This window comes from Pan troglodytes, chromosome 6 (genome assembly GCF_028858775.2).
Source record: "Pan troglodytes isolate AG18354 chromosome 6, NHGRI_mPanTro3-v2.0_pri, whole genome shotgun sequence".
Lineage (NCBI taxonomy): Eukaryota > Metazoa > Chordata > Mammalia > Primates > Hominidae > Pan > Pan troglodytes.
This window is the reverse complement of record NC_072404.2, coordinates 87,412,192-87,438,887: the sequence shown is the minus strand read 5'-3', so window position 1 is coordinate 87,438,887 and position 26,696 is coordinate 87,412,192. Positions and strand designations below refer to the sequence as shown.

Here is a 26,696-nt window from a genome sequence, read left to right as displayed (position 1 = left end):
CCGAAACCTGAGGTGGTCTTTAAAGATAATCTCAGTGAATGACAGACAGAAACAGATGGGCATACAGACACATCAGACTAGTGCAGATAATACCTGTTCAGATTAGGAAAACAAGATCTAACTGCTGACCTGAATAATGAGCTCTAAGTTGATTAAGATAAATTGACTCACTTTCATCCTTCTATCACCTACCCAAAAAAAAAAAAAAGATTTCTAGGGTGGGCGCAGTGGCTCACACCTGTAATCCCAGCACTTTGGGAGGCCTAGGCAGGCGGATCACCTGAGGTCAGGAGTTCAAGACCAGCCTGACCAACATGGAGAAACCCCGTCTCTACTAAAAATACAAAATTAGCCGGGCATGGTGGCACATGCCTATAATCCCATGTACTCGGGAGGCTGAAGCAGAAGAATCGCTTGAACCCAGGAGGCGGAGATTGCAGTGAGCTGAGACCACACCATTGCACTCCAGTCTGGGCAACAAGAGCGAAACTCTGTCTCAAAAAAAAAAAAAAATCTAAAGAGTACTTTTCATTTCAGATTATTCTTTTTGCATACATTGTCTAAATAGCTAATATCTCCTTACTTAGCAGGGCAGATCTATATCCTGAGTTCAAATGAAATATCTAAACTCAAAGACCTTAAATGCGTTGTTTCCAGCATCTTGTGCACCCCTCAAAGCGTACAGAGAGAGCTAGCAAGCCTTCACAGTGAGTCAAAAAGCATTCAGAAGTTTCTGCAGGGCTGGCTCTAGGCCCAAGGAAACATTTCATTCCAGATTCCTCCCCTTAATGCTTGGATCTAATAAAATATTTTTAAATATATATATATATATTATCAATAAGCACAGGCATGATCCTGCTAAAATGTACCAGCATTAATCCCTTTGTAAAGAATCTGAACTCTTGGAATAGAATAACCTTTTGCACTCTAGAGCATTGACTGATTCAGTAATATCAAAGTGACCTGTGAAATTCTATCACTTCTAAAACATACCACCTTTAATGGTATGCTTCACTCCATGGTGAGACCTGAATATTATCTATAACCAGACATTTTCAGAGTTAATGTTGTTCTAACAAGTTTATCTTTAAAAAGTTAATCTAACCAGCATGACTATCCTGAGCTTTTCATTTTTCTGTAGAATAACTATTGGTCCCCACTTTCTCAGCATCCACCACATCAGCTGCTTGTCTGTAGTAAGCAAGTAGAACATACTACTGATCAGCCTGTGGCATAACTCAAACTGTAATGAACAAATGTGAAGCCACCTCAAGCTATCATGAAGAAGAAATAAAAACATGTTTTTGAACAAGACAAAAATTCAAGATCATGTCAACATTATTTCGTTAATTCTTAACATCACCTAAAAATATATGATTACAGTGAAATTCTCAAATTAACCAGAGTTTTTTAAATATCCAGGCACACCATTTTTTTTTTTTTTTTTTTTTTTGAAACAAGGTCTCTGTCGCCCAGACTGGAGTGGAGTGGTGTGATCTTGGTTCACTGCAACCTCTGCTAACCAGGCTCAAGCGATTCTTCAGCCTCAGCCTTCCGAGTAGCTGGGACTACAGGTGCAAGCCACCAATGCCCAGCTAATTGTTTGTATTTTTGTAGAGATGGGGTTTCACCATGTTGCCCAGGATGGTCTTGAACTCCTGGGCTCAGAACAATCTGCCCATCTCAGCCTTCCAAAGTGCTGGTATTACAGGCGTGAGCCACCGCACCCAGCCTGGGCACGCTTTTGAGTGGCTAATCATCAGCATTGTTAACTGTAGCAATATTGCAGAATTTCTTCTAAATATATTCCTCTAAAGTGGAACATTAAATCATACTTGCTAGTAATATTAGCACTTGTCTGCTACTTTTGATATTAAATTGAGATGGATTTTGACTGTAAAAACTTTAGAGATGATATCACAAAACAAAGAACTTAATAGCATAGAACAATCTCCTTTAAGGAAGTAAAACAATAGTCAAACTAGATAAATGTTAGTTGTCTGGCAAAATCTAAGCTGAAAGGTGCTTGGTTATGCATAAGAAACCAAGATTAAGGATCATAGCATCTTTGAGGATAATGTCATCAAGTAATATTTCTGGAATTTCATAGTGACTGATGGGTGGGCAGATGGGGCCCAGGAGTCCCCAAGACCACCTTCACATTTAGAGATTTTCTAGGAGGCCTCCTGGGGCACAGAATATAACTGTGCTCACAGCTAAGATTTATTACATCAGCAGGTGTAGTGGCTCACGCCTGTAATCCCAGCATTTTGGGAGGCCAAGGTGGGCAGATCACGAGGTCAGGAGATCGAGACCATCCTGGCTAACACGGTGAAACCCCGTCTCTACTAAAAATACAAAAAATTAGCCGGGTGTGGTGGTGGGCACCTGTAGTCCCAGCTACTCAGGAGGCTGAGGCAGGAGAATGGCATGAACCTGGGAGGCGGAGCTTGCAGTGAGCAGAGATCGTGCCACTGCACTCCAGCCTGGGTGACAGAGCGAGACTCCGTCTCAAAAAAAAAAAAAAAAAAAAAAGATTTATTACATCAATATAGTGAAAATACACATTGGGCTCACAAGGGAAAAGACACAGGCGGGGTCTGGAGGAATCCACATACAGGCTTCCATATGCTGTCTCTCTCACACAAGGTGTCACCCAGAACACTCTTTCCACCCAGCAACAAAAATGCAGCAACGTATGTGTGACATTGCTGCTCAAGAAAATTCCCTGGAGACTCAGTGCCCAAGGTTTTCACTAGAGCCGGTGATGCAGGGACCCTCTGCCCAGCACATACCACACTTCCAGACTCCCAGAAGCAAAGCAGGTTCAGCACAAACCACACTGATTGTACAAACAGTTTAGATACAGCGAGACATGCTTATAATTTAGTAAAATGTTTACATTAGCTTAGGGGATGATTTACCAGTCACATTTCCAGGCACCAGCCAATGGCCAACCTCGAAAGCTGGCCTTTCTAAGGAGAGCAGTCTCAGGCCTGCTCTGTTAACCTTTTCTTCACCAGAAGCAAGCCAGAGAAGTGGCCACATCTATGAACTACACAAGTGACCACTACATACAAGGAGTGCCCACTGCTAGGAACACCATAATTCCTCCAGCATCAAATAGATTATATCATGAAACAGAATTTCTTGTCTTCTTTCACCAACTTTATGCTTTCATTTAAAGAAAGAATTCTTTTTGTCTAAGATAAACGAGAGTATATCTTAATAAATTCTTAAGTAGCAGAATTGGGTAACAGCAAAATAATAGCAACAATTAACAACAAAAGAAAAGTGCTAATGGAAAAGGAAAATTAAATACTTGAGTTTAACCAGTAGATATAGCCAAGAATATAATCCTACTTTTTCCTAATGCACCCTAATCATGGGAAAACTGATTTTTTTTTTAACCACTCCCTGTGGAAGGATTTCAACCAGTCCTCCTTTTGATATCCCTAGGATTCAAAATTCAGGACAGCTTTGAAGCAAGACCCTTATCTGGACTTCTGGACATGTCAAGAAAAAGCTGATTTCAGTCAAGAGAAATAAAATTTCTCACTCTGAGTTCTTAAGGTGATCTGTGACCGAGAGATAAGCCTAGGTACAATTGAAAAAATACCAAAGGCGATCTGTCAGAGCATTGACTAAACAAAATCAGCATGACTCCAAGTGAGCTGGGGGAAGGAGTAAACATGCTGCAAATATGTCATCTCTAATTACCCAAAGACTAAACGTCAGGTGACACCTCAGCCAATTCAGAGGTAGAAATCAACAAATGCCACCCCGAAAGTAGTGGCTGCACACAGAGGTTGTGGAGCAGCTGCAAGAGGAGTCGGAAAATGATAAGGGCTTTGAAGGAGGAGTTGCTTTCATAGTTAAGTCCTTGAAAGACAAGCTCAGGAGATAGATACTTCAACTCCACTCCAGTCCTCAGGATAAGAATTTGTTGATTGTAAACTCAGTGGGAAGCGTGAGTTCCCCTCCCCTGATACACACCTCAATGCCATACTGAGAAGAGAATCAGAAGACGCATCAAAAGCAGTGCCCTCCTTCACCCTGGTTATTGCTATTCAAATGAAATCCACAAAGGTTAAGAGAAAAGGAAGTATGCATCATGGTTGTAAAACTGCACAGGAATAAATTATACAGATTAGCTCCCTGCCTTGAAATGCAGGCTTCCTTCATTAGCATTCAAAGAGTACAACACGAACATACACTTGATTTATCAACTGAGCCACAGAGTCAGGGCCAAGGTAAATAGAGGTGCCGCTGGATGAAAAAATTCCCAACATAAGCAGTTCAGACCAAAGTGGAGCCTTTCCCTTGTTAATGACTGCTGTTCAAAGTTAATCAGAATAAAGCAAAATATAATAGGAACATGCATTTTAGTCTGGGTTGGTGCTCTGGCCTGTTTATTCTCTTAAAAAGCCATGGGGCAGGGCTTTATGAATAGAACACTGAAGAGAGTCCAGTTGTAAGTGGGAGTCTCGGTGGTCTTAGGAGGCCAGGCAGGGTTAAAAAGGATGAAGCAGAAATCTCACAATGAAAATGGCCCAGCGACAACTAATGCCACATACCCACACAAAGGGGGAGAAACAGCCAATCAGTGAATTATACTTCTGCCTACGCTTTCATTTTCAAAGTTAATCGTTTCTTTAATATAATAGGTTTTGGCTTGACTACAAGCACTTGGTAAATGAAATTGTTTACATTTTGTAAGTATAATAAAACTGCACTAATTGGAGAAACAGATCGATCTGAGCTAGTGACTATAGGTAAAGAAATGAATGGATCAAACAGTTGTTTAGTTAAAAGTCTTCCTTTAATCAGTAAGTTAAAATGACTTACAACAATTATATTAGAGCAGCAGGTGAAGCAGTACTGGCCTCTATGTAGATAGCAATAAGTAATGGTCATTTGTTTATTCTTCTTTAAGAACATATATTGCCAGCCAGGCGGGGTGGCTCACACCTCTAATCCTAACACTTTGGGAGGCCAAGGCAGGAGGACTGCTTGAGCCTAGGAGTTCAACAGAAGAGGCAACATAGGGAGACCTTGTCTCTACAAAAAAATTAGCCAAGTGTGGTGGCATACTCCTGTGGTCCCAGCTACTCAGGAGGATCACTTAAGCACAGGAAGTTGAGAATGCAATGAGCCATGATCGTGCCACTGCATACCAGCCTGGGCGACAGAGCAAGACCCCATCTCAAAAGAAAGAAAAAATATTGCCAAGTAAACGTTATAAGTATGCCATTATAATCTTTTTTGCTATTATCTGCTGAGTACATCCTTTCTTCCCTCTAATGATACAAAAATAAACTCCAGACAATATATTCCTACCAAGTACTCTATATGGAACAAATCCTGTGATTAATATTATTAGTTGAAATAATTAGTTTTTCCTCAACTAAATCAGATTTACTTAACACCTACTAGGTGCAGGATGCTTTGCAGGCACTGAAGGTAAAATGTAGTCCTGGTCCTCAGTGAGCTGACACTAATAATGAAGAAATGTGTTTTTAGCAGAGTAGTGACTCATAAAAAGGTCTCAAAGGATCTGCTCTCAAGAAAAACATTTAAATGGGTTTTATTAATTATTTGTAGAATTTAACAAGTACTTCTAGAGTGTTAAGAATCCTTGAAGAGCACTTGGCTTCTTCAGTTTGTTAAGAATTTCCTTTATAATATTTGTACTAATAATTAGTAGTTTTTCTGAAGAAAGAACTTGCTGAGTGGGGGTAAATCTCTACTGAGACCTTGTCTGAATTATTCTAAATTATAATTTAATGAGCCAAAACTTCATCTATCAAATTCACTCTTCCCCTCCGGTGGCCATCAGCCACTTCTGGGAGCCCGGACGTGTTACCTCACACTCTGGGTCTGCCTTGGTGTGCTGACGTGCCTCCTCAATAAAAGACAAAGGACGGTCACCACTGCCCTAACCTGTTCCTCAGAGACCACGTTGATGGAAGTTTTAAGTGGCACCATAGCCTTGGCACTAATTCACCTGCATTTTTAATAGGGCAAAAGGTGGCTTGCTGCAATAATAAATTCTGAAATTCAATTTCAGCTTCTGACATTCACGGTTGAGCGTATCTTCCTTTTCCATGAGAGCTTCCACAAATCACTCAAGAACACCTTCCACCACGCAATAGAAAATGATAAAGCACCTAGGGAAGGGGACAGAATGTCTGGCAGAACCTTGGGTTACATCATACAGAGAACAGGGTTCTTCCTAGCTGAAAGGCTCAGGATGCTCTCTGCAGCATGTAGGCAACCCCAGGAAATCCGCTAACCATAAAACCTGCAGTAAATAAGTTCTTGCTTCATGGAGCCAGAGACAGGGGCTTTCTTTTTTTTCTGGCAGCGGGGACAGGGTCTGGCTCTGTAGTCCAGGCTGGAGTACAACGGTGTGATCTCAGCTCACTGCAGACTCCACCTCCCAGGTTCAAGCGATCCTCCTGCTTCAGCCTCCTGAGTAGCTGGGACTACAGGTATGCACCACCATGCCCAACTAATTTTTTGTATTTTTAGTAGAGACCGGGTTTCACCATGTTGGCTAGGCTGGTCTCAAACTCCTGACCTCAGGTGATCTGCCCTCCTTAGCCTCCCAAAGTGCTGGGATTACAGGCATGAGCCACCAGGCCCAGCCAGGGGCTTTCTTAAAGAACACAACACTGAATTCCTTTTCCCTGATGCTCAGCCAAAACCTCATTTGTTATCGTAAGTGATTTTAGGATGAGGATGAAATCACATTTCTTCCTATTGTTTTATTGAAAATCATGGACTATAATGATATTTCTTCTTTTTTACATATTCTTACATGATTTGCAACAAGCATTTTTCTTTTTAAGGATATTTTGTGCCCTGCCCACAACCTGCAAGTCCTAACTTGTTAGGTATTTAAGACTCTGATAAAAATATATTAGACCAGACCGGGTACAGTGGCTCATGCCTGTAATCCTAGCACTTTGGGAGGCCGAGGTGAGTGGATCACCTGAGGTCAGGAATTCTAAACCAGCCTGGCCAACATGGTGAAACCCCATCTCTACTAAAAATACAAAAATCAGCCAGGTGTGGTGGCACATGCCTGAAATCAGCCGGGTGTGGTGGCATTTGCCTGTAATCCTAGCTACTCGGGAGGCTGAGGCAGGAGAATTAGTTTGAACCTGGGAGGCAGAGGTTTCAGTGAGCCAAGATCACGCCATTGCACTCCAGCCTGGGTGACAGAGTGAGACTCCATCTAAAAAAAAAATATATATATATATATACACACATATATATATACACACATATATATACACATATATACACACATATATATACATATATACACACATATATACATATATACACATATATACATATATACACACATATATACACATATATACACAAACATATATACACACATATATACACACACATATATATACACATATATATATACACATATATATATACACACACATAGGGCAAAAGGTGGCTTGCTGCAATAATAAATTCTGAAATTTAATTTCAGCTTCTGACATTCATGGTTGAGCGTATCTTCCTTTTCCATGAGAGGTTCCACAAATCACTCAAGAACACCTTCCACTGCGTAATAGAAAATGATAAAGCACCTAGGGAAGGGGACAGAATGTCTGTGTGTATATATATATATGTGTGTGTATATATATATACACACACATATATATGTGTGTGTGTGTGTGTGTATGTGTGTGTGTGTTTATAGTGACCAAGAAATCTACCAAGAAGAACCTGTTTAGCTATTAAGGTCCAGCCTTCCTCAATTCCCAAACACTTAAGTCGTGGAGAAGATGAGTGAATAAAGAGGTATTTTTCCCAAACTTCATCAAGAAGAGCACCCATGTACATCTTGGAAAACCTAAAGGTTCCAGCTCCTCCAGTAACCCATCATGAAGAGTCATATTTTAGGATCTAATAGGAACATTCCCTTCCTTGCCCCAACACAAAGTTGAGCTCTCCCGCAAGAGGGCTGCTTTCCCTAAGAGTCCAGGAGAAAAGGCAGCTGTCTCAGTGGAAACATTGCTGAATACTGTAAGAACTATGGGGAAGACCTTACAGAAGTCACCAATTCAAGAAAATTTTTCTTACACAACCGGGGATTGTGGGGTGAGGAGTTGAGATTGAGGATCAAGGGACAAGATCAAATATGGAAACTAAGAAAATCCTAAAATGCAGAAGAGGAGAAAAATTAACACTTCTTTAAGAGGAATCATAAGCCTCTCTCTCTCTCTCTCTCTCTCTCCTCTCTCTTTTCCTCTCTCTCTCTTTCAATCTCTCTCTCTCTCACACACACACATACACACATACACATACACACACACACATACACACACAGTCTTAGAGAAATGATTCAGCCTTTTAAACACACAGATGCCTGCATTCCCTCTCGCTCTCCACATACCCTCTGGAGATTCTGACTGAGTCAGTTCAGTCCAGCACTCTATATTTTTAAAATATTAATACCATTCCAGGGATTTCAGGGAATATCATATCCTGGGGATTGCCAGACGTATCTGCTCTAGCTCTATTGTAAAGGCCAGGCCTGCCGAAGTTTCTACTTGTTGTCCTCTTTCTGTCCATGGCCTCCCACTATTTGAGTGTGCCCCACCCCTTCAGCCTTTGCACATCAAGTCTGAATTGCTCTCCATTCTATGACTTGTCAGCCCTTGCAACTTAGAGAAAGGAAACTAGATTTTCCTCCCATTGTCTTCCCATTTTCCATATCAGGCCTTTTTGACAATCTGAGCTCTCCTCATTACGGAGAGTCTGGCCCTGTAGTTCACAATGTGAGAATGTTGATTCCAGAAAAGGCTTCGAACCTCTCAGCTGGACCCATTAAGAAGTTGGTGCTACATGCCAAAGCTGTTTTCTCCAGTCTCATTTTCTCATGTCTTGAAATAGAGACATTACAGAAAAGATGTTGATCTTAAGGAGTTTAACAACAAAGCCCGGCTGCTCAAAGTACAGTCCAGTATCTTAAGACAAATTCCAGGGTAAGTCCAACCAATTGCCATCACCAGCAAGGGTCCAGTCTCCAAGGCATCACTTCAGCCAGGCCCATGCCTACTGCCCTGTCCTGGTTTCCCCTAGTCAAATAACTCAAGCTTTAATTTTTTAACTAAAGTACTCTAAACCCCTCATTTCCAGTGGAACAAACAGGTGAGTCCATAAGGCCACCTTTTTTTAAGACTTGATTTTTTAGAGCAGTTTTAGGTTCACAGCAAATTTGAGAGAAAGGCACAGAGATTTCCCATATACTCCCTGCCCCCATTCATGCACAGCCACCCCCATGATCAGCACCCCCACCACAGTGTGCGTTTGTTACAACTGAGGAACCTACATTGACACATTGTTATCACTCAGAGTCCACAGTTGACACTAGGGTTCAGTCTTAGTGTGGTATATCAGGGGTCCCCAACCCCTGGGCTGCAGATCCTGACTGGTCCATGGTCTGTTAGGAACCGGGCCACATAGCAGGAGGTGAGCAGTGGGCACGGGAGCATTACTGCCTGAGCTCCACCTCCTGTCAGATCAGTGGCAGCATTAGATTCTCATAGGGGCGCAAACCCTACTGCGAATGGCACATGCAAGGGATCTAGGTTCCCTGCTCCTTATGAGCATGTAATGCCTGATGCTCTGAGGATCTGAGGTGGAACAGTTTCATCCTGAAACCATCCCCCTACCCCCACCTGGTCTATGGAAAAATTCTCTTCCACAAAACTAGTCCCTGTTGCCAAAATTGTTGGAGACCACTGTTGCACATTCTATGGGTGTAGACAAATGTCTAATGACATGTGTCCACCTTTGTAGTATCATACAGAATAGTGTCACTGCCCTAAAAACCCTCTGTGCTCCATCTATTCATCCATTCCCTCCACACCCACCCCTGGCAACCAACAACCGTCTTATCATCTCTGTATTTTTTACCATAAGTCCAGATTTTTGTTATTCACAAACTGCCTACAACCTTGCTCGAAGTTAGCATTGCCCCAATGTCCTGTTCTGATAAGAACTCCCCATATTTAACTATAGACCTTCAGTCAGGATCAGAAATAAAGTCATATAATGCCTTACTCCAGGCTTTAATTGTATGCTCTAACTACAACAAAATCTCTAAACTTAAGAATCACATATTCATCAATGTGCTGTTTGGATTCAATATTTTTTTAATAGAACAACAAATGCACACTTAGCCCAGACTAAATAGCTGTTAACTATAAAGTGGCTCAGACATTTGCTTTCAAAATAACCTGCCTTTACAGTTCTGTAGCAAGGTCTCTGGTCGGTTCAGCATGCACTCTTCAAGAGTGACCCTGGCCTTATTGGGATCCTGGGTTTTAGGATTGGACACATACACTCATAATGTATGCATTAATATGCCTAGCACAGTATGCAACTCTCTGTTTCTCACATTTCACTGCAGTTTCTACTCCAGCCTTCACAGCAATTTATTTCCACCATGCTCTGGGCACTTTTATTTGACCTTCTGGGCATGAGGTCTCCTGGCACGTGTATCTTCCAAGCCCAGTAAAGGCCATGTTTAAAACCGAATGAGAGCCTTCGCTGTGTGACACTGAAACAGCTTGATCATTTTCGCACAAAATTACTTGCATCTTGGCAGGGCTAAGTGGTAAACTCAATTAATAAATCCTGAAATTTAATTTCTACTTCTGACATTTATTGTTAAGCATGTGCTTCCTTACCCTCCAGAGGTTCTACTTTCCATTTAACCTCGAGGTGTTAGGGCTCCGCCTGCACTCTCCCTTTCCTCAAACACACCGTGCTATGAAAAACACCCCATGTGGCAAAACCCAAAATTGATGTGGAGTGCAATTCCATTCTGCACATTGAAGCCGTATATACATAGCACCACGTGTGGAGCAAGTTGGGCATGCAGACGGGGAGAATCAGTGTTTGCTGGCAAAGAGGAAATCAGGCCTCAACACATCCAAGCTGCATGGATTAAGTTCTTCTGATCACATTAACCTCACAATGAGCACATCCCCCTTATCTCACCCTGAGCAGAGCTGAGAGAACACAGGCAGTGCAGGAAGCAGTTGTTGCCTCTTCTAGGGGCCTGTCTCTTGGAAATTACTAATCTAGATATTCCAGAATTTCTAGTACTCATCTTTGTATAGGTAAAGAACTGTAGTCCATGATCTGAGCTAGATTCAGACCAAGACCACCACGAAGAGGTTGGTTTCAAAGCACAACCCACAGCAGGTGAGTACAGTGGAACAGAACAGGCAAGACACTGCTGCATTTTTTTTTTCAGCTTTATTTTCTTCCAGAAAGCAATTATATCCAGCAAGTCAACTATGAATTTTTTTTTTTTTTTAAGACAGAGTCTCATTCTGATGCCCAGGCTGGAGTGCAGTGGTGCTATGTCGGCTCACTGCAACCTCTGCCTCCCGGGTTCAAGTGATTCTCTTGCCTCAACCTCCTAAGTAGATGGGACTACAGGCGCACACCAACCTGCCCAGCTAATTTTTATATTTTTAGCAGAGATGGCGTTTCACCATGTTGGCCAGGCTGGTCTTGAACTCCTGACCTCAAATGTTCCGCCCACCTCGGCCTCCCAGAGTGCTAGGATTACAGGCATGAGCCACCGTGCCTGACCATGAATTTTGAATTTAATACACAAAGTTTTAGTGGTAAGGGGAACTCTATGAATTTATGAGATTATTAGAGAAAATATAAACATGGGGACACTACGTATTTGTTTTTAGAATCCTTTTAAAATTTAGAAATGATTACTGTGACTGATTCTCAAATGACAGTTGATATCCCTAAAACATCTCATTATTATGAGAAAAGCCTACAAGAATTTACATATTACCATTTCAAATTTTATTAACATTTGTGCCTCCATTAAAGCACCTCAGGATGCCCTCAATATTTTGAGAAAAGTCTACTTTTGAAATACACATATAGCTCAGTCTTTCACTAATTTCACTTGCTGCATGCTTGATAGGGTTAGCTTTACTTAAAGTCTTTATTCTTACTGCCTAGATAATTTTTATTCGACTGCTCTAAACATACTAAGCAATCTTGATTCTAACAGTAATAATATATCTTTGTTACTGGTTCTGTTAATTCTAATGATTGGTCCTAGGCTGTTCCTCCCCTTCCTTTAGGAATGGTACCTTCCAGTCTCTCCATGTGCATGAAAAGTGACAAGCATGGGTCCCCATATTTCTACTTATTGGGCCACCCTAAAGACACGGTTTGTAAAATCTGCATGAATATTATCTTTCTCTAATGAGCCTTGGTTTTGCATATGTTTTTAACTGATGTATAATGCTTTCTCTTTCATAGTAGCTTGTCTAATTATTTCTAGAGTTCTGGAATATATGTATAGCTCAGACCTTATAAGTGTTAAAGATAAGATTTGCAGATTCATGAAAATTTGAGATGCACCGCATTCTAGCAGGGGCCAGCCTAGAATGACCCCAGCAGGAAGGAAGCAGGTAGAGAACAGCAGAGCAGCACTGGCCGCGTTCCACCCCACATATTTCAGAGCATCCTCCCTGGGATTCAGTGCAAGTCACTAAATTTGTTTCCTCTCAGCCAAAGTATAGACAGCTGTAACCTAAGCTATCCTTTTTGTGTCCGATAGAAAGAGAGCCACAGTTGCCAGACCTTCTAGCCCTAGAAACTCCAAACTCCACCTGGCATCATGGGTATTTCCCAGCCTGCTCTGTGGCAGTTATCCAATCAGGACAAGATCCTGTCACCTTCCTTCCTCCATACTCAGTGATGCACCAAGTTTAAAGAAAAAAAAAATTTTAAGGGCCCAATTGTGACTATTTTTTTTAAAGTAGTCATAACTTTACATCGAGTTAGTATTCACTACTGTTTCAAAAGGAATATTCTCAAGTGTTGGCTATATTTTAGCCTTGGTAAAAAATCTCAAGGAAAGAAAATGTAACCCATAATTTTTTAAAAAATCAGAATGTAGATGATAGCCTTGCAACCATGGTTCGAGCAACTTTTTACCCTTGAAATACATCCCTAGAGCAGCCCACATTTCACTGTCACATTCTGCGGTGGCATGTAGCTACTGCCGCAATTTAACTGGACTGGGATTTTATATGTCACTTTGGCTTTTTAGCAGAAACTGTACTCATGCTCAGTCTCCATGGTTAGCCATATAAGTATAAATCAAACTGACACACTTCTCAATTCTGGTTTGATTCTATCCCATTCACACTGTCACAACCATGGCTAAGCACCTCTCCACCAAATTCTTTTAAACTGGCTCTCTGAATTTTTTCTGAAACATATTTTCCAATTGTTAATGACCCTGCTAATTACCATCCAGGACTGGCTAGAATTTAACATAAAAGACAACATTATTCATTAAGTAAATTATTTAATTGGCTTACTAATAAACATTTTCTTATCAAAAAGTTTTATGCTTATATAAATTTATGTAGATACACACACACACACACACACACACACACAAAACCGTCACAGTCATTCCTTGAAGCTATCTACAAAAACAAATTTTAAATGTATCATTTCTCCAAAGTATGTCTCTCAAAAGGTAACTTGCTGATCAGGGAAAACTGCATAGCTAAGTTAGGGCATAAAGGAGAAAGTTGCAATGTGCTAGAAAAGGGATAAAGCCATGGAATACTTATTGGGGAAATCTAGTCCAATGACTATAGGTTAAGGAGGGATAGATTTCTGTTTCTGACAAAAGAAAAGTCTATGCTTGCCATATAATTTACTTTAACTAGTCTGTAATCCATGGGGATGAGGAGGCCTGAGTCAATTCACTAGAGTCATTAACTTTAAAAAAAGAGAGAGAGGGCTCTTTGTGGTTTCAGTTCAGTTCCATAAGCATCTGTCAAGCACCACCTGTGACCCCAGGCCTGTTGCTCATTGCTAGGGATATAAAGATTAATAAAAAGGCTCTGCTGTGTCCATTCATAAGCTAGGATGGAAGACAGGGAGATAATTACGTAATGGGGCAAGATCAATAGTATCAGCAAAGGGTGATAAGAACCCAAAGCGGGCAGTAAACTAATCTGCTTAGCAGAATTGTAGAAAATTCTACCCAAGTGGTAAAATTTTAGCTGGGCATTGCTTTCACCAGAGTGGAAAAAAGATAAGCCTGTTTGTTTTCAAGCAGACGAAATGGTTCAAGGAAAGTCAGGGAGATGTGTTCAGAACAGCTATAACATAGGCTAAATGGCAAAGGGGGATAGCCAAAATGAAAGAGGAGCCCTTTAAAAAATAGCCTTCTGGCTGGGCACGGTGGCTCACAGCTGTAATCCCAACATTTTAGGAGGCCAAGGCAGGAGGATCGCTTGAGGCCAAAAGATTGAGACTAGCCTGGGCAACATAGCAAGACCTTATCTATACAAAAAAATAAACAATTAGCCAGGTGTGCAAGCACATGACTGTAGTTCCATCTACTTGGGAAACTGAGGCAAGAGCATTTCTTGAGCCCAGTAGTTTGAGGCTGCAATGAGCGATGATTGCACCACTGTACTCCAGCCTGGGTGACAGAGTGAGACCCTGTCTCAAAAGAAAAGAAAAGAAAAGAAAAAAATACCTTCTATCCCAAGCGAAGGAATCTGAGGTTTATATAATCAGATGTCACCAAAAGAAATTTTTTAATGGGAGGGTAAAAACATCTGTATTTGGAAATATACCTCAGTAGTATTTAAGATGGGCTTTATAGAAAAATGCAGGCAGTTAAAATGTTATTGCAGAAGTTGAAGCAAATGACGTGAGGGCTGGAATTAAGAAAGTGGTGGTGGAAATAGCACATTGGGGTTGGATATTGGGGATATTTCAGTCATTTCATTGATGAAAATAAAGAAGGTTGGTGAATAATGAATGTGAAGGACAGGATCAGAGAGGAGGACTGTGGCCCTGGGCTGGGTGGGAGATGATGTCAGGAAGCTAACAGGAAACACGAGTGAAGGGCCAAGCTTAGGCAGAAGGATGATGAGGGGAATTTTGGACTTACTGAGCTTCAGAGGCCTGAGAGACACTTAAGTGAGGAAGCCCAGAAACAGGGCACTTGGATGAGGCACTCAGGAGCTGGAGCCGGAGCATGTGGGGAGTCCTGGAAAGGACTTGGAGCCATAAGTGGGGCTGAGCTCTCCCAGAGAGCACCCACTGCATACAGAGAGAGGAGCGCCAGATGACAAAGCCACATTGGACAGGGAAGTAAGAGAAGTTGGTGAAGAAAATCAGGAGAGGGCAATCTGAGAGACAGGAAGAGAACCAGAGAGAAAAGCAATTTGGAAGCCAGAGAGGGGCTTCAAAAATAATTACCCATTTTCTAGATGAAAAAGTGGTTGCACCACCCAGAGATAGGCTGGGAAGCAAGTTAGAAAAGGAGTGGAGAGGATTGGCGCAATGCCAGGCACATAGCACTCAAGACATGATGGCTTTGTGTGGATTGTGGGTGGGAAGTGGCCTTCGCCTGCTACTCCATGGACCTCTCCATAGGCCCTCCCCACATGCCTCCCCATGTTCTGAGCCACTCCAGGAACCCACCCAGTGTGGACACCCACCTCGGATAACTAGAGCTCCTACTTAGCTCCAGCCATGGGGGCCCAGGCCCCGTTGTTTCTGCTTTCTTTTTTCAGAGGGCAGAGGTGGTCAGAGTGCAAAGATGAGTAAGATACCATCTCTACACTAAAGTAACTCTCTATATGGGGAAGGGTTAAGGAAAACGGGGTGCTTGTAGGTTACCAAAACAAAAAAATATCGCACTCTTGTTGAAATCATTTCTTGGGTTCCTTTCCCGGCTGATGTATAAGGTATTCTGGAAACAGGCATGCTCTGCCCAATTTCTCTTTTCCTGTGACATACTGCATTTTAAAATCTGAATTTTATCAAGACTCCAATGACGAAGTCCCCTCAAAGATCTCCAGTTTCACTATGATAACAAAATCTAATGACGGATTCAACCCGTCAGCCCCTGTAACAACTAACACTGTCGGTCAGTGTATTCGCTGGATTTTCTCTTACCTGTTCAATTGCTCCTCTGGGGTCTTCAACTCTCTTTCCACCCATAACAGCCCTCCCCACCCTTTCCTTCAGGATCTCTCTTGCTCTCATGGTTCCACCTGTCCCACTGTGCAGAGGACTCTTGTGTCTGTTTGCCACCCCTGCCTTCATTTCACAGCTTCATCCCAAGACTTCAAACTGCCTGCTAGACAATTCTACCTAGATACCCTGCATTTATGCGTTGAAAATTGTATTCATGACCTTCCCTCCCAAAATATTCCTCCTCTTGAATCACCTATTAATTAAGGGACCATCAACCCTCCTGGTTGGCTCAAAACTACCTTGGCTGGCTTCCCCACTCGTGTGTGTGTGTGTGTGTGTGTGTGTGTGTGTGTGTGTGTGTACAACCAGTCCCCAGGTGTGAGCATACTTCTTTCATTTCCCACATCAGCCTTTCCTCCATTCCCATTGTCATTCTGTCCCAGTTCAGGCCCACTCCCCCGGATTAGACAGCCTTTACTTGTTTGCCCTACTGCTATACTGCTATGGTATATCTTCCCTGCTCATTGATGCCACAGTTGTCCTAAAGGATTGTCCCACTCAAAATCTTTTCCATCTAAAAAAAAAAAGAAAACCTTTTTTTTTTTTTTTTTTGAGACAGTCTTGCTCTTTCACCCAGGCTGGAGTGCAGTGGCACAATCTCGGCTCAGGGGAATCTCTGCCTTCTGGGTTCAAGCAATTCTCACCTCAGCCTCCCAGGTAGCTAGAATTACAGGCATATGCCACCGCCCCCAGCTACTTTTTGTATTTTTAATAGAGACAGGGTTTCACCATGTTGGCCAGGCTGGTCTTGAACTCCTGGCCTCAAGCGATCCGCCTGCCTTGGCCCCCCATAGTGTTGGGATTACAGGTGTGAGCCACTGCACCCAACGAAAACCTTTAAGTGCATCCCCAAGCCATCCGTGATTTGGCCCCATCCTGCTATTCACTCTCATCTCCTATCTCACACAATACTCCATTACATAGATGTGTTCCAGTTACACGGGAACACTTGTCATTGACCTGCATCCCCACCTTCAGGGTTGGGCACATGCTGTTTTCTTGGCTTAGTAAACCCTTTCCCCAAATCTTGTCCTCCTTCAAGATCCAGGTCCAAAGCTTGCCTCCTCCATGAATCCTTTCCCAAGTCCGGCAATCAGAAGGGATCTCTCAGTCGTCTGAAGTCTCATAGCCCTCATGCTTCTCTCCTGTTCTCTCTCACTCTCTGCTTTGCAGCATAGTTATCAGTGTCCACATACTTCCTCCCCTTTGTGGTATTCAAACTCCTTGAAGCCAGGAACCTAGGTTCTTTGTACAGTGCTTAGCAGATTGAGGACAACAAGAAAGACTGAATAAATAAGTGAATGGATGAATAAACATCTTGCAGTTTATCAAGATGTTTGTCAGAACGAGGTCATCATTCTGACAGCAAATTTCAATGCAGGTTTTTATTTAGATGGTTGTAGAAGCCACAAGATTGGTGGCCCAAATTTTCACTGACACTCTCAATCTAATCTAAAGGGGGGGGGGTCCCTTTTGTTTTGTTTTTTAAATAATTTCCTGCCTATCCACTTATTCTCATGTAATGTATCTCTGTGTTAATTGTTGAGTGGAAGAAAACTGGCTAATTGAATGTTCCAGGTAGTTGCTTCTGGTTCATCTAAGTTTTACTGTTACTACAAAGTGTTTTTTCTCAAATTGTAATTGTGACCTATGTTGGCAGCACAAACTGTAGTCTAATATGCCAGTGCTGCTGGGCTACAGAAATGCCATGTCTAGCACGGTCTCCTGGAGACATAAGGTAGCCAGGACCTGTGGAATGAGAGCTAATGTTAGGTCTGTCTGAATGAGATTCTGTGCCTGCCTTTCTGTTGTGGAAAAGGGGCTGCCACGAAAATTCTCTAAGCTCCCTTCTAGTCTCCTGGGTCTATACCAAGTTTAACCAAATTTGCCTCTTATATGTCAGCCATTGTTTGATGCTGTAGGGACTCCAGAAAAAATATATATATATATGGCATTGTTCCTCCCTCGAGGAGCTCTCCATCTCACTAAAGAGCTGAAAATACTTACTTAGAATAAGAGAGTACAAACCAGAATAAGAGCGTTTGAGGCAAGTAGCAGAAATAATGACCAGAATAGTCAGACAGGGCTCCTTGGAGGAAGGTAGTCTTGAGATACCCTTAAGGAGCCAGTGGATTTTAGATGGGCAGAGAGGAGAGCAAAGGGCTCTACAACTTGAAACGAATGTAGGATATTGTCAGAGATGATTTTGAAGCTGACACGCAAATGATATATCTAGAGCATAGGGTTCCTACCAAAAGGTAAAGTCACAAAAGCATTGAATGATTGGAAGAAGCAGATATCTAGAAACTAATGACAATGAGAAGGCACAGAAAGTTCTCAAGCATCATATTGACACTGCCAAAGAAGTGCTTTATGGGTGGTGGCAAACATTTCTGGAAAGGGTTTTTAATCCTGTGTACCCATTATCATCACCTGTGGATTTGGATTTGAAAAATACCCACAGAGGCTCCTCCCTAGACCAATTCAACCAGAACGGGGTGGGAAAGACTGGCAGGCAGAGGTGGGCTTCTGCTGTTGTTAACATGCCCCAGGTCAATATGATGAGAAGCCAGAGCTAAGAACCAGTGGACTAGAGGTAGATCAGATAAGCTATTAAGATAACCTAGGAGATGCAGGGATGGGGTAATGAGAAACTAAAAACAGAAGTAAGATGCAAGTGAGTTGTCAATACCAAGAGCCTTGAAAGAAGAATCAATAAAACCTGCTGAATGATGGTATAAAGGGACTAAGAATTAAGAAGGACTCAAAAAGTATCCCCACGTTAGAAACTAAGTATTTGAGAAAACGGCAGAGCCATCATCAGGGAAAAAGACATAGGAAAATTCTAGAGTGATGCTGTTAACTAGCTGTGCAACCTTTCAAGAATTACCTAATTTCTCTGGACCTTGGTCTACTCATCCATAAAATAATAGGGTTCAGTTATAGGATGCCTTAGTTCCTTTTTAATGCTTACATGGAGAGTACTATGAATGAATTAATCTGAGGGTATAAAAAAACACGTGGCCAGGAGTGGTAGCTCACACCCGTAATCCCAGCACTTTAGGATTACAATTAGCTGGGCGTGGTGGCAGGCGCCTGTAGTCCCAGCTACCCAGGAGGCTGAGGCAAGAGAATCGCTTGAACCCAGGAGGCGGAGGTTGCAGTGAGCCGAGATCACGCCATTGCACACCAGCCTGGGCAACAAAGCGAAACTCCGTCTCAAAAAAAAAAAAAAAAGGAATTTTAAGATGTATGTGAACATTCAAATAGTGATTCACAACAAGCAACTGCATCATAGTTGTGGCTTCAGCAGTTAAAACCAAAAGAGCAGATGGAGTCCCCAGGGAAGGGCACGGAAAAGTCGGGGGAGGGAGGCTGGCAAAGGCGAGCAAGAACACAGACATTCCCTCATTGCCGGCTCCAGGCTCTGTGTCACCTTCCTGCTACTTTGTGACACATGAGCAGTGATACAGAGGCTACTTTCCCTCATAACCCCAACTTTAATGTATAGACACAATCATTGTACTATGACCACTTGGAGCTGCTTTCATACACTGGGTTTTTCTGATGAAAGATTGTTTGATGTTAGCATAGTACCTTCAAAAAAAGGAGTTGGGTCTTTTTGCTATTCCTTATGAAAATTCACTACCACAGAAAAAGCAACTAGCAGGAATACTTAATGTCTCTTTTTATATTCAAGATGTTTCTCATACACATATATATATATATATATATACACACACATATATATAAAATGCCAGAGGGGAGAAAAATTATCTCTTCTAAGTAAAATACATCTGTTCAGTTGGCCTTTTCCATTATAGCCATCAATAGCTTGTTACCCCTGGGCATACAGCAGTCAATATCTTTAGCTTGTTTTCAAAGTAAAATATCAGGCAATGCCCAGGCAAAAAATAAATCTCACTGCCTACTCACCATGTAAGTGAAATGTTGCTTGCCTTTCAGTGATCAAATACAGTGAAACCATGTCCCAATCTCTCTACATCCAAAGCTCCAAGGCATGTAAAAGCTCTGGCTAGAAACCCCAAGTTGTGCTATGGTTGTGAAAGACATAAATACACAAATGGCCAACAAGCATAAGAAAAGAGGTTTGATATCACCAGTTATCAGGGAAATGCAAATCAAAATCCCAGTGAGATATCACCTCACACCAGTGGATGGCAACTATTTAAAAAAACACACACGCCTGTAATCCCAGCACTTTGGGTGGATCACCTGAGGTCAGGAATTCAAGACCAGCCTGGCCAACATGGTGAAACCCCTTCTCTGCTAAAATTACAAAAAATTAGCCAGGCATGGTGGAGGGCACCTGTAATCCCAGCTACCCGGGAGGCTGAGGCAGGAGAATCACTTAAACTCAGAAGGCAGAGGTTGTAGCGAGTGGAGATCGCACTATTGCACTCCAACCTGGGCAACAACAGCAAAACTCCATCTCAAAAATAAAAATAAAAATACACAGAAAATAACAAGCGTTGGCAAGGATGTGAAGAAATTAGAACTCTTGTGTTCTGTTTGTGGGATTGCAAGTGTGGCCATTATGGAAACGGTATGGAGGTTCTTCAAAAAATTAAATATGGAATTACCATATAATCCAACAATCCCACTTTTGGAGATTTTTTATATATATATATATAATTTATATATGTAGACACACTCATAAAAATATTTATACATATAAAATATATAGGATCTCAAGGAGATATTTGCACATTCTTGTTCATTGCAGCATTATTCACAATATTTATAATAACCAAAAGGCGGAGCAGCCTCAATGTCCATCAACACATGAATGGATAAAGAAAATGTGGGAGGGATGTGTGTGTGTCAGTGTGTGTGTACACCTACATACAGTGGAATTTCTTTTTTCTTCAACTTTTAAGTTCAGGGTCCATGTGCAGGATGTGCAGGTTTGTTATGCAGGTAAACATGTGCCATGGTGGTTTGCTGCACAGATCACCCCATCACCTAGGTATTAAGCCCAGCATCCCTTAGCTGTTCTTCCTGATGCTCTCCTTCCCCCCAAGCCCCGACAGGCCCCAGTGTGTGTTGTTCCCCCCTCAATTTGTCCATCTGTTCTCATCATTCAGCTCCCATTTATAGTGAGAAGATGCAGTGTTTGGTTTTCTGTACCTGTGTCAGTTTGCTGAGGATAATGGCTTCCAGCTCCAACCATGTTTCTGCAAAGGACATGATCTTGTTCCTTTTATGGTTGCGTAGTATTCCATGGTATATATGTACCACATTTTCTTTATCCAGTCTATCATTGATGGGCATTTAGGCTGATTCCATGTCTTTGGTATTGTAAATAGTGCTGCAGTAAACATATGCATCCATATATCTTTATAATAGAATGATTTATATTCCTCTGGGTATATACCCAGTAATGGGATTGCTGGGTCAAATGGTATTACAATGGAATATTATTTAGCCTTAAAAAAGAAGGAAATCCTGTCATCTGCTACAACATGAATGAACCTTGAGGACATTATGGGAAGTGAAATAAGCCAGTCACAAAAAGATGAATACTGCATGATTCCACTTACATGAGGCATCTAAAGTAGTCAGGCTCTTAGAAACAGGACGTAGAACGTGGTTGCCAGGGGCTGGGGAGGAGGGAAAGGGTGAGTTCAATGGATATAGAGTTTCAGTTTTGCAAGATGAACTTTTAGGGATCTGTTACACATAACACTACTGTACTGCACACTTACAAATGGTTAAGATGGTAAGTTTTATGTTTTTTACCACAATAATTAAAAAAAAGACACTGCCACACAGGAGCTCCAGCAGCCCTAAGCCTTCAGCGGAGGTTACTTCAGAGGATTGCCCCCCTTCCTGAGCTTCATTTGATACATTATGCAGCCTTCAGGACAATTAGATAAGAGGTGCTGAGTTTCTTAAAGGAGCAATCAGTAGGAGCCAGGCAGCTCATTATCATAAGGTTGGCATTATCATCAGTTCACTCTCTAGTTATCAGGTTTTTGTTCAGCTTCTGTTTTTGCTGCTATTGTTTTGGGTCCTGCCCCTGATTGATTTTGGAAGGAGGACTCTACCAGGGGCAGTAAGGAAGTAGAACTGCATGTATAGAAAAGGAGGTTCCAGGGTCTGGGAGGTGTCAGTGGTTTATTTATATTCCTTTGTACCCCACCTCTTTTCACGATGACTTCTTATAGACAGTAGCCCAGGTTCAGTGGGGAGGAAGAATATCAATTGTCTTGACAGCCACTCTAGGTAGGAGCTTGCAAAATAGACAAATGCTAATAGAACACAATCCTGATTCTGACTCAGAAGCACACTGACAAGGGAAAAGCGTTTCCATTCATCTTCACTGGGAGCTGCAAGTGGCAGGCTAAGGCACTCCCTATGGGGATAGGTAATGTAAATGTAAACATTGCAAGGTTATTTAGTATTGCAAAATGTGACATGAAGATCATGGCTTTCTTTTTGCCTTTCTGTGACCTTGTCTCTCAGGAAATTTTTTTACTAGGTTATTATCTTATCTGTTTCACAGTTCCAAAGCACTAGATCTATTATTTGCAAGCATGATTGTGCCCAGAGCCTCATGTTTAACACTGGATAGAAAATGCAAATCAAAATCACAATGAGGTATCACCTTACACCAGTGGATGTCACCTATTTAAAAAAAACACACGCCTGTAATCCCAGCACTTTGGGAGGCCAAGGCAGGCCTACATTGTGTGAATGAATGAAATAAGTTTAAGAAATAAGAAAAAGAAATAAGGTTAAGGTCAAGCACAGTGGCTCACACCTGTAATCCCAGCACTTTGGGAGGCCAAGGTAGGAAGATCGCTTGAGCCCAGGAATTCCAGACCAGCCTGGCCAACGTAGTGGGACCCTGTATCTACAAAAAATACAAAGATTAACCGGGCTTGGTGGTGCATGCCTGTAATCCCAGCTACTCAGGAGGTTGAGGAACGCTTGAGCCCACAAGGTTGAGGCTGCAGTGAGCCGTGATTGCACCACTGCACTCCAGCCTGGGTGACAGAGAGCAAGACCCTGTCTCAAAACAGAAAAAAAAAATTAAGTGAAATAGCAAGTCAGGTCCTTCCCTCCAGAAGGTTATGGTCTTTCAGGAAAAAAAAAAAAAAAAAAAAGTATGCCTATGAATGAAGGGGCTTAAATAATCGTTACATAAGAATATAATACATACACACACCCATGTGAAGGAGAATGTCCGTAGAGTGAGATGGAGGCTTTTTAAAGACAGAATTCCTGCCTCTCCAGTCTTCAGCATCCCAGAATAAAAATTATATCCCTTTAGGCCAGGCGCAGTGTCTCACGCCTGTAATCCCAGCACTTTGGGAGCCTGAGGTAGGCAGATCATGAGGTCAGGATTTCAAGACCAGCCTGACCAACATGGTGAAACCCCATCTCTACTAAAAATACAAAAATTTGCCAGGCGTGGTGATGCACACTTGTAGTCGCAGCTACTCAGGAGGCTGAGGCAGGAGAATAGCTGGAACCCGGGAGGCAGAGCTTGCAGTGAGCCGAGATCACACCACTGCACTCCAACCTGGGTGACAGATCGAGACCCCATCTCAAAAAAATAAAATAAAATAAAATATGTGTATTGCTGTGTAAAGTGAGTCCATTTTGAGAAAGAACTACCATATCTAACTGAAAGGCCTGGTTTCCTCCACTTATAAAGAGAAGGTACAAAATAAACTCAATCCATAAAAGAAAGTGGTATTGGATCCAGCAGATTCTGAGGTAGATCTCGGGGGAGTACAAGTGTGCTTGAAAAATCAAAAGGCTGGAACTAAGCCTTTAATACCTCACAGCAAGCTGGAGGTTCAGTTTGGACTGCTGAACAGAATGCAACAAAATCCAGTCAATTATTTTCACCTCTATAGCCCAGCAAAGAGTAAACAATTTTTCAGCTGAAATTTTTTCTCACTTTGCGTTTTTGTCATCCTTCTCTACCTGATCGTTCCTTAATCCACCCACCCCAATAAATGGGCACTTCTACTTTGAAACAGGGAAAGATGGACTCACAGTTGGGGATTGGAGCTTATGAGAATGGGAAAAGACAGCCAGAAACCATCTGGTCCTGCCAGAGACCTCAGAAGAGAAAATAAAGGAAAGGTGTTTATGTTTTTCTGAATTTCTGGTTAGTAGATTACTCCAGAGAGAAGCATTTAGAAGCTTTGGCCTCACTTTTTGACCTTCAAATATATGCATATTCCCATGGCAGGAGCATAGCCAGTCTGTCCTCACAGGTCCTCACCCCCTTGGGGCCAATCTGACAAGGAGAGGGGAAGGAGGGACAGAGAAGGGCCCCTCCCGCTGAATTCCCTGCACCCTCAGACAGGGGACAACACAGTCCTGGGACAGCTTCTATATTAAGGGTCTCCTCACCTACCCATCTGACAAAGCTCTTTGAAAGACTAATGTTCTAAAACTCCTAGGACAGACATTTTAAAAGGATGTATTTAAAATCTCAATTTTGAAAACGTTCCTACTGCCATTCTGCAAGCAGCGTTAGTTCTCAAATGATGCTCTAATGGGCTCTCTTTTTAGGTAACTTTTCTGATTTTAACAAAATACTGCATGTTAATTATAGAATACCTCAAAAACAGAAAATAATCAAAAGAGGTAAGATAATTCTCTTTTTAAAAATGTAACCATTTTATTTTGAAACCTGCTTTTTTTATTTGACAGTATTTCGACTACTTTTCCATGATACAAATATCCTTCTATACCTTGTTTTTACTGGCTGCTCAGCATTTAGTTCTATACATTTATTATTTAAGCAGTCTCCTATTGGGATGATCTTTCTTTAATTTTAATTTTCTAATTTTTCCACTACTTTAAAAAAATCCTACCAAAAAAAAAAAATCCTTGAAGCTATATCTTCCCTTATATATCCTTGATTATTTCCTCAGGGTAACTTTGAAGAGCAAAACCAGTGGGTCAGGGTATCTGCATTCTTATAGGGGGTCAGTTCTGGTTGTCATATATAACCAGCTTTGGGAGCCACTCTTGGGTGATAAAGTAAATTATTAAAGTATTTTTTTCCCCAATAGCCAAGCATTTATGAGCTCTGGCAGGGGCCGTGTGATATAATGAAAAGTCCCCATTGCTGAGAGTAAGCAATGGTCCAGGATGCCTGGCTGCCCCTTTGTCTTAGTTTGTTTTGTTGCTATAAAAGGAATCCTGAGGATGGGTCATTTATAAAGCAGAGGGATTTATTTGGCTCGTGGTTCTGCAGGCTGTGGAGCATGGCACCAGCGTCTGCCTCTGGTGAGGGCTTCAGGGGGCTTCCACTCCTGGCGGAAGGTGTAGAGAAACTGTGCAGCAGTCACGTGGTGAGAGAGGAAGCAAGAAAGAGGAGGGGGTGCCAGGCTCTTTCCAACAACTCGTTCCCCAGGAAACCAAGAAGGAGAACTCAGTCCCATGATGACGGCAGCAGGCCATTCAGAGCGAGCCACACCAATGACCCAAACACCTCCCAGGCCCTACCTCCAACACTGGGGATCAAATTTCAGCATGAGGTTTGGAGGGTCAAAAATCCAAACTAACAGCTGGGCACAGTAGCTCACACCTCCAACACTTGGGAGGCCAGGGTGAGTGGATCGCTGAAGCTCCGGAATTCAAGACCAGTCTGGGCAGCATGGCAAAACCCCATCTCCACAAAATATACAAAAATTAGCCAAGTGTGGTGGTGTGTGCCATAGTCCTAGCTACTTGGGAGGCTGAGGCAGGAGGATTGCTTGAGCCCAGGCAGTGAGCTGTGATGCTGCCATTGCCCTCCAGCCTGGGTAACACAGCAAGATCTTGTCTTAAAAAAAAAAAAAAAAGGCTGGGTATGGTGGCTCACACCTGCAATTCCAGCACAATGGGAGGTCAAGGCAGGTGGATGACTTGAGGCCAGGGGTTCAAGACCAGCCTGGCCAACATGGTGAAATCCTATCTTTACTAAAAATACAAAAATTAGCCGGGCATGGTGGTGCATGCCTATAGTCCCAGCTATTTGGGAGGCTGAGGCACGAGAATCACTTGAACACAGGAGGCAGAGGTTGCAGTGAGCCAAGATCGCGCCACTGCACTCCAGCCTGGGCAACAGAGCCAGACTCTGTCTCAAATATGTATCTCCAAACTATAGCATCTCCACACCCAGCAAAGCCCTGACCTCATGGAAATGGCTACGCAATGGCTGCACTGTGAATTCTCAAACCTCTCCTCAAGCTCTAACACAAGAAGACTCCCTTCAAAATTGAAAAAGACAGTGAGGACCAACAATTGCATAACATTTATGTATATGTACAGTTTGTTTTATTTTTATTGCTCCTTCCATTTTCTTCAGTTTGTTTTTAAACAGCAGTAACAATATTTCTCAGAAACAGAGGGCTGTGTACAACCTCGTAACACACTTTCTTGACAGTTTAAAAAAATCATTGGCCCTCTCCAGCACCTCGGAGCTTGCCTGCACCTGTGTACTGTATTTCTTTGGGGAAGAGCAATTAGTCAAGAGAAGGCTGAAGCCCATGACATCTTTGACATGACTATGGCTTTCTTCTGAAATGTGATGGGCCATAAGAGCT

At 42.2% G+C, this 26,696-nt stretch overlaps 1 protein-coding gene across 14 annotated transcripts in view; it reads left to right on the top strand.

Annotated features, from left to right (window-relative positions):
• MAGI2 (membrane associated guanylate kinase, WW and PDZ domain containing 2) overlaps positions 1–26,696 on the top strand; it is a 1,434,944-nt gene that overhangs the window by 1,374,032 nt on the left and 34,216 nt on the right. For 7 of the 14 annotated variants that reach the window (XM_024358207.3, XM_024358205.3, XM_024358206.3 and 4 more), the window contains one exon: positions 12,168–12,256. The exons of 3 other annotated variants lie outside the window; for them this stretch is intronic. In XM_024358207.3, coding sequence (XP_024213975.1) covers positions 12,168–12,256 — 89 coding nt within the window. Of the gene's footprint in view, positions 1–3,459; positions 7,242–12,145; positions 12,258–26,696 lie in introns of those variants that run through there. 4 more of the 14 variants (XM_009453435.5, XM_009453436.5, XM_016958858.4 and 1 more) reach the window with 3 other exon arrangements.